Source organism: Sciurus vulgaris, assembly GCF_902686455.1.
Source record: "Sciurus vulgaris genome assembly, chromosome: 2".
NCBI classification, from domain to species: domain Eukaryota; kingdom Metazoa; phylum Chordata; class Mammalia; order Rodentia; family Sciuridae; genus Sciurus; species Sciurus vulgaris.
The window spans coordinates 29,568,997-29,584,349 of NC_136462.1; the positions used below are offsets into that span (position 1 = coordinate 29,568,997).

General features: G+C 48.5%; 1 protein-coding gene across 5 annotated transcripts in view; it reads left to right on the forward strand.

The window, feature by feature from the left end:
• The window catches only part of LTBP2 (latent transforming growth factor beta binding protein 2), a 105,117-nt gene that overhangs the window by 37,827 nt on the left and 51,937 nt on the right, over positions 1-15,353 (forward strand). For all 5 annotated transcript variants that reach the window (XM_079129735.1, XM_079129736.1, XM_079129737.1 and 2 more), the window contains exons 4-8: positions 10,986-11,176; positions 12,046-12,216; positions 12,697-12,903; positions 13,938-14,224; positions 15,212-15,314. In XM_079129735.1, the coding sequence (XP_078985861.1) occupies positions 10,986-11,176; positions 12,046-12,216; positions 12,697-12,903; positions 13,938-14,224; positions 15,212-15,314 (959 nt within the window). The remainder of the gene's footprint in view (positions 1-10,985; positions 11,177-12,045; positions 12,217-12,696; positions 12,904-13,937; positions 14,225-15,211; positions 15,315-15,353) is intronic.

Sequence of the window (15,353 nt, forward strand, 5' to 3'; positions counted from 1 at the left end):
TCCTGTTTCCCTTTAACCAGATGAGGCTCATCATTGCTGACACGTCCCTGATTTGTCCCTTTGTGTTTATGATCCTCTCTGCCCTCCCCAACCCTTCCTCCAGCTCACATCTTACAACTCTGGAAAGCCTTCTCTAGCCATCCAACCCTAGCACCCCAACTTCTTAGGAGTCCTGTCACATTTGAGCCGGACAGCTTACCTGACCATGAGCCTACTGCCTGCCGGCTCTCCTGCTTTTCCTCTCTTGAGTTGTTATAAAATGCTTGCATGCAGGGCCTTGTCCTTGGGCCAATGTGTGAATGGCTGTGCATGTTTCTCCCAAGGGTGCTGGTAAGGGGATGAACAGAGCTAAAATATGGCCTGCTGCAATCTGCCTGAGGGAAGTGGGGTAACTTCTGTCACTGGCCACCCAGAGGGGTCCCCTCCTTTCCTTCCTTCCTTCCTTCCTTCCTTCCTTCCTTCCTTCCTTCCTTCCTTCCTTTTCTTTTCTTTTCTTTTTTTGTGGTTATTACCATCAATCCTGATTACTTAAATAATTTTTTTGTTCTTATTAGTTATACATGACAATAGAATATATTTTGACATGTCATATATATATGGAGTATAACTTCCCATTCTTGTGAATGAACATGATGTGGAGTTACACTGGTCTTGGGTCTTGTATTCATATATACACATAGGAAAGTATGTCCAATTCATTCTACTGTCTTTCCTATTCCCATCCCCCCTTCCCTTCATTCCCCTTTATCTAATCCAAAGTACTTCTATTCTTACCTAACCACCTACCCCTGCCCCCTTATTGTGAGTTAGTGTCTGCATATCAGAGAGAACATTCAGTCTTTGGTTTTTTGGGATTGGCTTATTTCACTTAGCATGACGGTCTCCAGTTCCATCCATTTACCAGCAAATGCCATAATTTCATTTCTCTTTCTGACTGAATAATATTCCATTGTGTATATATACCACATTTTCTTTATCCATTCATCTGTTGAACAGTACCTTGGTTGGTTCCATAGTTTAGCTATTGTGAATTGAGCTGTTGTAAAGATTTTTGTGACTTTGTCACTGCAGTATGCTGATTTTAAGTCCTTTGGGTATAAGCTGAGGAGTGGGATAACTGGGTCAAATGGTGGTTCCATCCCAGGTTTTCTGAGGAATCTCCATACTGCTTTCCAGAGTGGTTGTGCCAATTTTCAGTCCCATCATCAACGTATGAGTGAGCCTTTTCCCCACATCCTCACCAACATTTATTGTTACTTGTGTTCTTGATAGTTGAGGGCCCCTTTTCTAATTTATATAAAGGCAACAGATGTGCTAGGCCACCCCTCCCTCCGCTTCCCTGTCTGCATCGATGCCTTCCCATAGTGCATGATGGGACTGTGCACCTTTCAGAGGCCTCTTAAGTACCCCTTGGTAATTCATGAGGCCGAGGTTTCCCATGAGCTGAAGATATAAAGAGGGTGAGACCTAGTCCCTTCCCCTCTGTGAGTCTGTGTCGCTGGCCCAGCTCCAGGGTGGTCCTGTGGGCCCAGGAGGCAGAGGACTCTTGGAGGGGCTCTTCTCCCTAGTGGGAGGGAGAGAGCTGTTGCCCTGGAATATGACTCTTAGGAAAGGTAGGTAGATAGAAAGGGCATCGCCTGGGCCTCCCCGACCCCTCAGGGCCACCTTCTCTTCCCACCTGTGTCCCACACCGGGGGTGGGCCTCATGCCTGGGAAGCCTGTGCTGGCTCTCCTGCCCAGCCAGAAGAGAACACAGGCAGGCGGCGAGCCAAGGGGTGTGGGCTTGGCAGCCGGAGGCTGCAGCGCCGGCTGCTCAGTGGAAAAGAGCTCACAGTTCACTGAGGCGTGAGGGGTGGGAGGCTAGAGGAGAGCAATGAGGCTCTTAGGGTTCTCTGGACCCCTTGGGGACTGAGGCAGCACTTACTTCAGGGCTGCTGCTGAGGCAGGGCTCAGGTCTCTGCAGGGGCTAGCTGTCCTCCCTGATATTCCCCAGAACACGCAGAGCTGGAGGCTCCTGCTTATTTACCTGCCTGGAAACAGGGATGCTGTGTTCTCTCCCCAGATGGCTGGGAAGCAGACCAGCAGCTCTGGGCAGCAGAGACCTCTGCAGGGTTCTGCCTTCACCCCACCCCCTCCATCCTGGCAGGGGCATCCTCTGGGGTCTGTGTGCCAGAGATCTCAGACCTGGGTGTGACCACGAAAAGAGCAAGAGGCCCCCGACTTGGTCTTAGAGCAGCGGGGTGTGACTCACAGAGCTGAGTGGGGTCCTCAGGCAGACCAGGGGGGCTGAAGGGCTTGGGAGGGTGGCCCAGCAGGCAGCAGCAGGAGTGATCTTGAGACACCTGGGGGACACCTGGAAGGGCTGACTGTTACCCTTTCAGGATGGGCAGCAGGGAGTGAGTATACCAGTGTAGATGTTGCCAGGTAACAGGCAGGTGCTGGCCTACCCAGGCACTACCCACTGAGCATGCTGCCCTTTTGTCTGTACCTTTGGTCCCTGGGGGTATGGCAACCCAGTGCCATCTGACCCTGGCCTGGGCTCAAGGCCTCCCTGGCCAGCCAGAAGGAGAGAAGAAGCAGAGCTCTGCCCTCCCCCAGCCTTGACAGCACCCAGATTCTCAGGTAAGACTGAGCCACATGGGAGGCGCCAGGGTGTGCTAACCTGCAGCGAGCTGGGCCTGCAATCACAGGAAGGGGCCAGCACTGCCCCTTTGGCCTGAAGCAGAGAGTTCTGGGAACGCCCTCCTCTCTGGTACAGTCTCCCTGTTCCTTCTCCTTCTCTGGCTGCTGCCTCCCTTCACAGCCTCTTCCTTGTTTACCCCTAAACCCTGCTTGCCCCAGGCCCCTCCACCCTTCTGTCTGCTCTTCACACTTACATTCCTCAGTGCTTAGGTGTCACAGCTCCCGGAAGTCATAAGGAATACCATGAACTATCAATAGGTTGAAATCCATGATCGAATTAACTGGAAACTCTGACAAAGCAATGAAGCTGAAGCCAAAAGGAAAAGCCAGCTATAGGCACACACGTGCCCATGAAAAGAACAAAATGTTGAAATGCCGAGTGAAGTGGGGTGGGCTGTTGGCATGGTTTTCTGCTAATATTAGCCGATTGCCTGTTCATTTGTTTAATCGTGCCCTAGCAGACAAGTGGGAGCAGGCGCCAGAGGTTGGAGAAGGATTTATGGGAGCAAAGCTTAAAACTGAGACTGTTCTGTTCATTAACAGATTTTCCTTCTTCAAATTGGGAGGCAGAGTTAATGCCCTTTGCTGCTAGTTCTGCGTGCTTTCCCTGAGTAGTGGCAGCCCACCCCCTAGCTCAGCAGCCAGTACCTCCTCACTTAGGACCCCCACCCCACCCTGGGTCTACAGCCCCTGGACTTTCCTGAGTTTTGGCTTCTGGGTGTTTTCATCTTAAGAACCATCCTAATTTTTATTTTATTTTTTAAGTGCTGGGGATTGAACCCAGGGCCTTGTGTACACTCGGTAAGCACACTAACACTGAGCTACGTCTGCACCCAGTCCTTAAGATCCATTTTGAGTTACAAAACACTCATCATGTCCAAAACCAAGCCCATCATCCACATCTGGCAACTCTCAGGTTGAGGTCTGGGTTCCTGGAACCCCTCTGCCCATCTGTTCAGGCATAACTGGGAATATTCTGTTTCTGCTCTTGAACCTCCCTTGTATCCAGGCCTTTTTCTTGGTCCCATGTTTGGTCATTCCTGACCCAGACCCTACGCAAAGCCTTCCCCTTCCTGGTCTGTCAACTACCAGGGAGCCTTTCTGCAGAATAATAATCATCAGAAATGCCCATTGCATCCTGTCCTAGACCGGCTTGGAAACAAGAGTTCTCAAGGCCAATGCTGGCTCCTTCTGAGCCCCCTCACCGTTTTTTCTTTTTGCACTGGGAATTGAGCCCAGGGGTGCTTAACCACTGAGCCATGTCCCCAGCCCTTTTTCTAAAAAATGTTTTTTAAGTTGTCAGTGGACCTTTATTTTATTTATATACGGTGCTGAGAATCAAACCCAGTGCCTCACACATGCTAGGCAAGTGCTCTACCACTGAGCCACAACCCCAGCCCCCCAACCCATTTAAAAAATATTTTATTTAGAGATAGGGTCTCACTGAGTTGCTTAGGGGCTTTCTAAGTTGCTAAGGCTTGCTTTGAACTTATGATCCTCTTGCCTCCCGAGCCTCTGGGATTACAGATGTGCGCCACCATGCCCAGCTCCCCTCACCTTTGGTGGGGTGCTGGTCTCTTTGTCCAGCCTCCATTGGAGCTGAGAGGGGAGATGATCCTTGCCATCCTTGGGCCCCAGTGCCTGGCATGTGACAGACACTCATACGTGCTTCTTGAATGAGTGAAAGAGGGTGGGCTGTCCTAAGACCATGTCATTTCCCTGCTCCAAGATCTCCAAGGACACCCCCTTACCCAGTCAATACAACTTCCCTAATATTTCAGGCCCTTGTCCATGAGGACAATATTTCAGGCCCTTGTCCATGAGGGCTCAAACCTATTCCTGAATCCCTCAAAACCTTAATGTCCTCATCTGTAAAATGGTGAGAGAAGTGACAGATGGTAGGTGGATTTAGGATGAAGTTAGCCTGGCCTAGTAACCTGGCCTCTGCACATAGGTGTTCTGCAGTCTTCAACAGGGCGTAGAAGCTCTGCACATTCTGTTTTCTCAACTATAAAATGGGGGTAGTGAATTTTGAGAGGCCTACGTGAGGGAATGCATGTGACGTGCATCACTGGCACGGAGCCGGGCACAGAGTAAGCATTCATTCAATTATAGCACCCGTTGATCCCCTGCCCCACTTCCCACCCGCTACCCCTCCCACATATGTAACCACTGTTATTAATTTTCCAGGGTATCTGTCCAAGGTTGCTTTATGAATATGCAAAGATATACAATGTGTATCCTTATTTTCTGTATTTTTACACAAAAGTTTACATGCCCTATACCAGGAGTCAGCAAACTTCTTCCATAAAAGGCCCGAGAGTAAATATTTTAGGCTTCCTATGACATATGGCTTCTGCAACTACTCAACTGAGCAGCTGCAGAGCAAAAACAGTGCTAGACAATGAGTGTGGCTGTGCTCCAAAGAGACTTTATTTATGGAAACTTAAATTTGAATTTTGTATCATTTTCTCATGTCAAGAAATATTACTTTTATGACTTTTTTTTTTTTCAACCATTTAAAAACGTAAAAACCATTGTTAGGTTACAGGCTATATAAAAATAGCTGGTAGGTGGGATTTAGGCTGTTGGTTTTTCACATTTCAATATGTATCTTGGAGAACATTCCTTACTGATGTCAAGGAGCTGCTTCTGTTTCCAGGGTGCCATTTCTCCATTCCTAGATAGATTCTAGTTTTTTTGTTTTGTTTTTGTTTTGCCATACTGGGTATCTAACCCAGATCCTCATGCATGTGTTCTATCACTGAGCTACATCCCAGCCCTATTTATTTTATTTTGAGACAGGGGTCTCACTAAATTACTGAGGCTGGCCTCGAACACGTGATCTTCCTGTCTTAGTCTCCAGAGTAGCTGTGGTTACAGGGGTTCACCCCGTTCCACACCACACTTTGGATCCTAGTTTTCTTAAACAATCCCCTACTGAAGAACATTTCAGTAGTTTCTATTCTGTACAAAATATGTCACTATTACAAAATAGTTCTGCTGTGAATACTCATGCATTATTTTGTATATTTACCAGTACCTTAGGTCAGGTTCCCCAGAGGTGGAATTTGTGTGTGAGATTCACTTGGAGAGTGCTAAGGAGAAGGAGAGCAGAATGGGACACGGAGAGACCGAGTAAGAATAGTTTCCCAGGTAAATCAAGCCTTCTGATTGAGGCTGGAATTTAATGAAGTTGTCCCTCCTTGAGACCATGGGGCTTTTGAATTTCCCTTTGGGGCAGTTATTGTGAGTAGTCGAGGTGGTGGGAGGAGCATCTCAGAAGTCCCAGGTGGAAGTCTTTGGCTACTTCCTTTGCAACCGTTGCACCAGCCCCAAAGGGGAACTGAGCAGGACAGCAGTAGCACCTACCACACAGCAGGTTTACCTGCAGGATAGTCTCTGAGAGGGAACTGCAAGGTGAAAGCATACCTGCCTTGTGCTGGGAGTATAATGCAAAACTGTCAAATTGTTCTCTGTAAGAGTTGTATCGGTGGCACATGCCTATAATCCCAGCAGCTTGGGAGGCTGAGATAGGAGGATTTCAAGTTCAAAGTCAGCCTTAGCAGCCTTAGTGGGACCCTAAGCAACTTAGTGAGATGCTGTCTCAAATAAAATGTAAAAAAGGACTGGGGGTGTGGCTCAGTGCTTAAACCCCCTGGGTTCAATCCCTGGTACCCTCCCCCCACAAAAAAAATGGTCGTATCAGTTTACACTCCTGCCAGCAACATCTGAGGATGCCTGTTTCTGCAGTCTCACCAAATGGGTGTCTTTAAACGTTTCCAGTGTTGCTAGTCTGATGGATTAAGACCTCCTGTCTTAGACTAGTTTTCCCTTGCACATCTCTTATAAGAGGTTGACCATATTTCTCTCTGCATAAGAAACACTTTTCCCCCTCTGAACTGATTTTTTTCATATCCTTTGTTGACTTTCTTTTACAGCTGCTGGACTCTCCTATTTCTAGCAACTCTTTAGATGTTACAAAGATTCCTCTTTTGTCTCTGATATGATTACACATATTTTTCCCATTTGCTACTTATCCTCTACTTTGTTTAGGGCAGTTTTGCCCAAGCAGTGGTTTTTGATCATAGAGTTGTTTGATTAAATAAATGATATATTTTGGGAAACACTTAGCATGCTTCCTGACACCAAATGGCTATCATTTCCTTCTCCTTTCCTTACTTCCATTCTGTGCTTTATTCAAACTGTGCTCCTGATTCTTTCTTAAACATGGCCGGTGCTTCCACCTCTGTGTATTTTCTACCTTATTTTTCTAATCTAATTCTGGGTTCTTGAGACCCTATCCATCCATTTAAGCACCAGCTCAAAGGTTGTTTCCTCCTGAGACTTTCTACAGTCCTTCTAGATATGGTCTTTCTTACATCTGCAACCCTGTCCCCCACCACAGTCCAACTTGGGTCGTGTGCAGGCTTTTTTTTGAACCTTGGTTGCCCTAGCTCTAAGATGGAGTTTCTGGGAATAATAGAGATTTGTTTTTATTACAAAAGGAATACATATGTATTCTGCATGATGCATATTTCTTGTTTAAAAATTCCAAAAATGTAGAACTATGTAAAGTTTAAAACTGTAGTTACACATACACAGTCACCCTCATCCCCAAGGAGCTGCCACTGTTTACAAATCTTTCCATACCTTTCTTTTGCCTATATAAATGTCTAAGGCAGAGGGAGACATTTTTCTTAAAACATAAAACTGAAAACATATCATCCATATTATTCTGGAACTTACTTTTCTTAATTGCTAAGTTAAGCAATAAGGTGACATATTTAAAGCACCTGACTCAGTTGAACCTGATGATACTTATCTGATGACAATCCCAGCTACCCAGGGAGGCTGAGGTAGGAGGATCATGAGTTGGAGGTCAGCCTGGTCACCATAGCAAGACCCCATCTCAAAAAATAAAAATATGAATAAATAAAAATAGAGCATTTGACTCAGTGTTCAGTGAATGGTAATGATGATTATTCTATGTACCTTACATTGATCTTTTCAACTTGTCTTTTAGCTGCAAAGACTCTTCAATAACAAATAGTTTTTGGAAGCCCAAATTATTTATATCTTTATAAATTGGCATGAAACTACCAGGCAAGAGTGGAAGTGGATGGAGTAGGTGACCCTAGTCCCTCACCCAGTGTCTCCACATCCATCTTAGCATGGGGGAGCAGTGTATGGGTGCACCCTGCACATTTAACTGTGTGACACAGTTGTGGGTACACACACCATTGAGGTTGTTTTCACAGGGCCTGGAGGTCCCAGGTAGCTGGAATGAGAATTTTTTCTCCCCAAATTGATTGAAAGAGTCCTAGAGTCTTTGGGTGAGAGCAGAGCTTAGTGGATCCCCCTCGACTTGGTGCTGGTCTGTGATGGACTTTTTATGGTTCACAAAGAGACAAAAGGAAGTCAATGTGGTGAGATTTCCATAACGTTAAATTCGTTCGAGTGTGTTTTAGGCATCGAAATGTCTTTTCTTACATGAAATTACAGTGGTAATCATTGGTATGCGTTTGTGTTTTAATGTCTTACCTAAATAAAAAGTTGGCAACTTATGTTGGTCTCCTAAATTTATTTCACAATTTCACTGATCCATGAAATCCTGAAGTCTAGAGATGAAATTTTGGTCCACTCTGGCAGCTTTGCTGGGACTTCCCTGGAACAAGCCAGAGAGAGAGCAAGTTCCATCCTGTGCAGTATAAGTTTGAGGACTGCTACTATCAATGACTGAAATTGCAGCAGCTCTTCCAAGAAAGTTACCTTTTCACTGGGGCTCTGCTCTCCTCTGTTGCCCTTGCTCTATCGTCCATAGGGGGACTCTGCTTCTTTGGACCAAACGTGGCACCAGACCCTTCTGCTGATGCCCCATAGCCTCACTGAGACCAGGATGAGACATGCAACCAAGACTTGGCTGAAGGCCTGTGACTGGCTTAAGGGAAACGAGTGTAAAGATGGCACAAGGCCAGACAATCGGGCTTGCAGTCTGCACAGCTCGAGTCTCCATCCTGGCCCACCTGCCTCTGCCTTCTAAGTGGTGAGGGCAGCAGCAACCAGCTGGAGACCTCCCAGGGGGCAGAGTTGAGCCAAGAGCCTGCAGCCTGCCCACTGCCCTCTCTTCCTGCCCACCTCAGAGGACTATGCTGGGGTGTCCCAGGGGGATAGCAGCCTCTATGCAGGGAGAATCTGCCGTGAACCTCACTATAGGCAGGTCTTTCTTATTTCTGTCATTTAATTGCCCCTTTTAGCAGTCAATGACAATAAAATGGGCACAGGGGACTCTGATGGTAAAAATATGTTGACACCAGATTAGGCAGTTGGTTCTTTATATATAAGGATGACTGAGCATCCTTGTTATGTATAACAAGGTTCTTTTTATTATTTTTGAGTCTTTAAAATTTCTTAGTTTTTTAATTCCCTTTAGATGAAGAAGAATTTTAAGGGATTCAGTTGCATTTTCTTATCTGGCCTGGCAAGAGGTATTTAGTACAAACTGTAACTCACCCTTTTTTACCCCTTTGTTCATGGGACTTTAAAATTCCAGCATACTTTTCAAATTGTGACTGTTTACTTGTATTCACAAAATAACCACATGGTCTCCGTGTTCTCTTAGTCCTCTCAACAGTCCAGGGAAAGGCATCTGCGGCTGGTGGGTTCAAATTTATGAGACAAACAACTCAAATAGTTAAGATGTCAAAGGTCATGAGCCAAAAGTTTCCACAAATCTAAGTAGATTGACAAACAAAATTTCAACCTCAGAAGTAATTTTAAAACGGGAGATAAAAGCAACTTTGAAGTGCCATTTTATGCTCATTCAATGAACAAACTACAAAACAAAAACAAAAACAAAAAATGAACATGTTATTGCAGTGAGGGTCTGCTCTACAGGGTGTGTTTGTGTAATTCAATGTGACCCTTCCAGAAAGCAAAGCACCAGTGTATGTCAGAGCCATGAGTGTTTGTGACCTTTGACACAGTCCTGCAGCCCAAGGGATTGAATTAATCCCAAAGTAGTCACCCCTTTCAAAATGTTTATTATTAAAAAATTGGAAACACATAAAAGAGATGAGAATAGTACAGTGGATCCTCTGAAAAAGAAAACATTTAAACTTTTCAAATATACAGAATGAAATAAAATAGTACAACAAAACCCCCAAAGGAATATTTTAACAGGAAAAACAAAAATCCTATGTGTAAGAATGGCCACAATTAAAAGTTTAAAACAACTAAATATGTTTGAGGCAAATATCTGAGTAAGTTGTGATTCATCTTCGGATGAACTACCATGGGACAGTGAAAATGACAAAAATGAAAAATGTTGGAATCCCAATCCCAGCAGCTTGGGAGGCCGAGGCAGGAGGATGGCGAGTTCAAAGCCAGCCTTAGCAACTTAGTGAGGCCCTAAGCAACTCAGGGAGACCTTGTCTCTAAGTAAAATATAAAAAGGCTCAGAGGTTTAGTGCTCCTGGGTTCAATCTCTGGTACGAAAGAAAGAGAGAGGGGGGGGGGAAGGAAGAGAAAGAAAGAAAGAAAGAAAGAAAGAAAGAAAGAAAGAAAGAAAGAAAGAAAGAAAGAAAGAAAGAAAGAAAGAAAGAAAGAAAGAAAGAAAAGTGAAAAGATCAATTTAACTTTTATCTGTGGGTGATGATGACAGTGTAAATCACTTACATGAGCAAGGGTCAGGAGGAAATAGGCGGAAGGGTTTGCTGTGTTGGGTGGGGGATGATGAGTTCATGTTTTCCTCCTGGAATATTGTTGTTATATTATCTTATAATAAAAATAAATGAGAGTGAGATTCTAGGCTCTGCCTTGAATCCACCTGTGAACGGGCGTCTGTTGAGCACCTGTTCCACAGTTCATTCATACAAAGGGTGGTATGAAGAAGTGGCAGTGGGTGGCATGGTGGGTTTCAGGACAGGGGTCAGCCCATAAGTGGGTTTCCAAAGACTCTCAGTATGTCAGAGCTACCTAGGAACAGCCTGAGCCATCATTTTGCAGTCAAGGTTCTGAGGCCCAGAGAAGCTAAGTGGCCTGCCCAGAATAATTCAGCAAAAGCCTTGCTATTCCCTATAGGGAGGGTGCTCCCCCAGAGATGGCTGGCCAGCCCTAGCTCAGTCTTCCTGTCTTGGGACACCTCCATGTTGAGAGTTACATACAGGGTTGGGGAGAGAGTAACTAAACTAAGAGCCTTTTTCCAATGTGCAGGCCTAGAGGTGGGTGGCCAGATGAGGGAGTGCACAGAGACACTGCTCCTGGGATGTGACCCCCTGTGCCATGGTTGTTTGTCTCCATAGGACCCTGAGTGGGCTCAGCCAGGTCCTCCCCTCCCAGCAGCACACGGGGCTGTCCCGGACGGTCCGACGTTATCCAGCCAACGCTGCCAGCGGCCAGCTGACTTCCAATGCTCTGCCTATGGGCCTGGGACTTGAGCAGAGGGATGGTCCCCAGCAGGCAGCATCTCCAGATCATCTTTCTTCACCCTGGGGTAAGGCTGCCCTGCCTCGGGGCCTAAGGAACAGGGCTTCTAAATCTCCCACCCCTCTTTATCCCCCCTCTACTTCCCTCTCCACTCTCCCAGAGGAGGTGAATTATCACATTGACCATCATTCTTTCAGCCAATCAAAAAATAGTATTTGAGTACTTGCCCTGAATCAAACTCCATCCAGAGTTGCCAAACCAGCTGGTTTGGACTTGGCCCTTGTTGAGGTCCTGAGACTTTGGCTGCTCTGTCTCTGCCCGTCCATCACTCTTCCTGGATCACGAGTTCTCCACATTTCCTCCTTGATATCTTGCTGGAAATATTTCGATGGCTTCCCCTACACCCACCAAATAAAGTGCCTGATCCTTGTTCTGGTAATCGGGCCCCCAAACCTGACTGTAATCATCCCTCAGCCATTATCTTCCCCACTTCCTATAAAAAGGCTCCCCTTCCTGGCCAGCCTGAGTGACATGCCATTTGCTGCCTTTGTGTTCAAAGCCCAGCTGCAGCACTTGCTGGCTGTGTAAAGGGAGGTCACTTGGATGTCTCTGAGCTTCAGTCCTGTTAAATAGAAATATTAAGTTGAATGTACCCAAACTGCCAGTGCTCTGCTCTTTTAACCTACACAAATGGCAATTTCTAGTGGCTCAGCCTGAAGTCATACCCATCACAAGGGTAAGGTGTACAAAACTGCATCTATGAGCTTCTCAAAGGTGTTATCCTGTCCCCACCCTGGACCGGGCATCTAATAGATACTCTGCAAATGCTCTGGGGGTGAATGTACCCCTTGTCCCACTGGCCTTTCTAACCAGGCTCTGGAGGTCACGGCTGTGCCTCTCAGCCCTGCCCCCTGGACCCAAGCCCTCTCTCTGCAGGGCAGAACCTCACAGAGAAAATCAAGAAGATCAAGATCGTCTTCACCCCCACCATCTGCAAACAGACCTGTGCTCGCGGGCGCTGTGCCAATAGCTGTGAGCGGGGCGACACTACCACCCTGTACAGCCAGGGCGGCCATGGGCATGACCCCAAGTCCGGCTTCCGCATCTGTGAGTTCCTTTCCCTGACCCAGATGGTTCCCAGCTGGTCCTGGGGGGCTGGGGTGCTAAAGGGACAGGCCTGCCTTGGACGGGAGCCCAGCTCCCCCAAGGAAGGAAGCCCTCTGCTCTGTACTAGGGCTCCATCAGTTGTCCCAAGTCATAGGGAGAGCTGAGTCTTCACCGAGCCTGCCCATGTGACTCTAGGCAAGTCACATAACCTCTCAGTCCAAGTTACCTCAACAGAGAAGTGAGGGAGTTCATAGTAATGCCACTGCCCCGTGTCCTAGGTCATCACAGGAAGACATGGAAGGACTTTTTAGGAAAACCAGGGATCTGCTCTTCTTCACTCTGGGGACTCAGGGGTTCTGGGTTCCCCTAGCCATCCAGATCTCACGTCCTGCTCTTCCTGCTTCTCTTTTGTCATTGGCGAGTCACCTGGGGGTGCTGCTGTTCTTTGATCACGGGTCACCGTGATGCTTGATGTTGTAGATTTCTGCCAGATCCCCTGCCTGAACGGAGGGCGCTGCATCGGCCGGGATGAATGCTGGTGCCCCACCAACTCCACCGGGAAGTTCTGCCACCTGCCTGCTCCGCAGCTGGACAGGGAGACTTCAGAGAGGGGCTCCCGCCACAGGGCCCTGTTGGAAGGCCCCTTGAAGCAGTCCACCTTCACACTGCCTCTCTCCAATCAGCTGGGTGAGCGTGGGACGGTGGGGGCAGTAGGCCTGGGAGGGGCACCAGATCAGGCGGTGCCACCCTCGCTGTGCTGGCTGGAGACGGGGCAGCACCTGCAGACGCTCCTTGCCTGTCAGTCCTCCCTCCTCCGTCCCTGCAGGGCTCTGCTCCCTTCCCTGCACTTCTCTCTCCCTTCCATCTGAATTCCTTCCTGAGCTTTGGCATTTACCCTGTGCTGGAGAAGGCAAAGCAGTGTGAGGTCAGGAGTCCATGTTCCTGGACAATAGAGGGAGGATGGATGAGAAGCAGAATTTCAATATGCAACTTTTCATTTTCCCTGTCTTTCATTAGTAGGTACCAAAAAAATAAAAAATAAAAAGGATTTTTTGGAGGGGGGGATTACCAGGGATTTAACTCAGGGGCACTCCACCACTAAGTCACATCCCCAGCCCTAATTTGTATTTTATTGGAGACAGGGTCTCACTGAGTTGCTTAGCACCTTGCTGTTGCTGAGACTGGCTTTGAACTGGCAATCCTCCTATCTCAGCCTCCTTGAGCTCCTGGGATTACAGGCATGCACCACTGTGCTTGCAAAAAAGGAATCTTAAAAAACAAAACAAAAAACCAGAACAGAGTTATGTAGTGTTGGGGAGGGAGGGGGGCCTGGAGCAGTCTGGGAAGGCTGCATGGAAGGAAAGACAGTCAGCCCTCAACCAATGGGCAGCATCCGGTTCAGCTGGGGAAAGGACTGGCATTGAGGTGGGACCAGCAGTGGCTAGCTTGGAGCTCGGGGTTGCACAGTGTTGGGGAGATGGGGTCAGGAAGGATGACGGAAGTTTTTGAAGGTCCCTCAGCCGAGGAGTTGGTGCTCCATCCTGCCTTCGAAGTGGGGATTGTTCTGGGGTTCCTAATAGCAAGCAAAGAAATGGAAAGGGAGTTTGGGGAAAGTACACAGCCTGTGGCCCACCTGGCCCAGTGCTGTGGGCACTCTTCAGGAGAAGGGGCAGTGCAGGTGGGACCCTGCTTCTCAACTCTGAACCCCACTCTGTGCCCAGCCTCTGTGAACCCCTCGTTGGTGAAAGTGCACATCCAACACCCGCCTGAGGCCTCAGTGCAGATCCACCAGGTGGCACGGGTGCGGGGTGAGGCAGACGGGACCCTGGAGGAGAACAGCGTGGAGGCCAGAGGCCCACCCCAGCTCCCCTCCAGCCCAGGCCACGGCCGCTGGGACAGCAACAGCATCCCTGCTCGGTCTGGGGAGCCCCCCCAGGCACCCCCCGCAGTGCTGCCCAGGCTTCAGGGACTGCTGGGCCGGTGCTACCTGAGCTCTGTGAATGGACAGGTAAGGACACGCCTCACCTCTGCCTTCCAGGACAGTCTTTCCAGGACCTGCCTTTCTCTTCTTTCTCTTCCTTGTTTTGTGGAATGTGTCCTTAGAGTCTCCCATTTCCCAGATGGCAAAATCCAGGGTACATAATTGTCCGAGTATGAAGAGACCGGCTTCCTTCTTAGCCTCCCCTTGGCACCTGTCAGTCCCAGGCAGGCAGAAGAGGACCTCGGGAGCCCCCTGCAGAGGCGTTGTCACCAGCACCTCAGGCAAAGTTAGTCTAGGGTTTGGTCTCAGTACCTCCTGGGATCTCCGAGAGCTGAGCCGAGGACCCTCCATCTCATGGACAGTTGGGCCATCATGCCTGGCAAGGAGCTTGGCCTCTAGTCTGGACAGGTCACAGAAGTGCGGGATTAGTGAAGGCAGGTTACTCGCCAAAACCCTGGTGGCACAAAGTTGAGAGATGCTCCCGTTCCCCCTGGAGACATCATTAGCTCGTGATGGGAGACCAGGTGACTTTTCAGTGGCCAGGCACCCCAAAATAGAGTCTAGGAGGTTAGACTCGGGGTGGTTTTTCTTGAGGTTGCAGCTCTTCATTTCTGAGGAACGAGGGAGGTGGAGAGCTAGGGGACAAGGACCTGAGCCCCAGGTCCTTCCTAGCCTTCCAGTCTGTGGTGTTACTGAACCCCATTCAGCGTGGGTCACCCCAGAGTTCCCTGGAGGTGCAGAGAGGAAAGCCTGTCCTTTGGGACCCTCTGACTATGGGCTGAGGGTGGTGGCTTGCGGACCTGCCCAGGGAAGATCTAGTGTCTTAGTGGGGAGTTAGTGGCTGGCAGGGTGGATGGGCTTCCTTTCTCTCAGGGCCCCCTGGTTATGCTCCTCTCCCATGATGGGGTGTCTTGTGGCCGTGTGCATTCTGCATCCTGGGCTTACCTGGGACAGCTGTGTGCATGGTGAGGGAGGGAAGTGAAGGCTTACAGGTGTCCATGGCCTCTTTTCCAGTGTGCCAATCCTCTGCTGGAGCTGACCGTCCAGGAGGACTGCTGTGGCAGTGTGGGAGCCTTCTGGGGGGTCACCTCCTGTGTTCCGTGCCCACCCAGACCAGGTGAGTGCTGGTGCCAAGGTCTAGGGTTCTGGGGAAGCT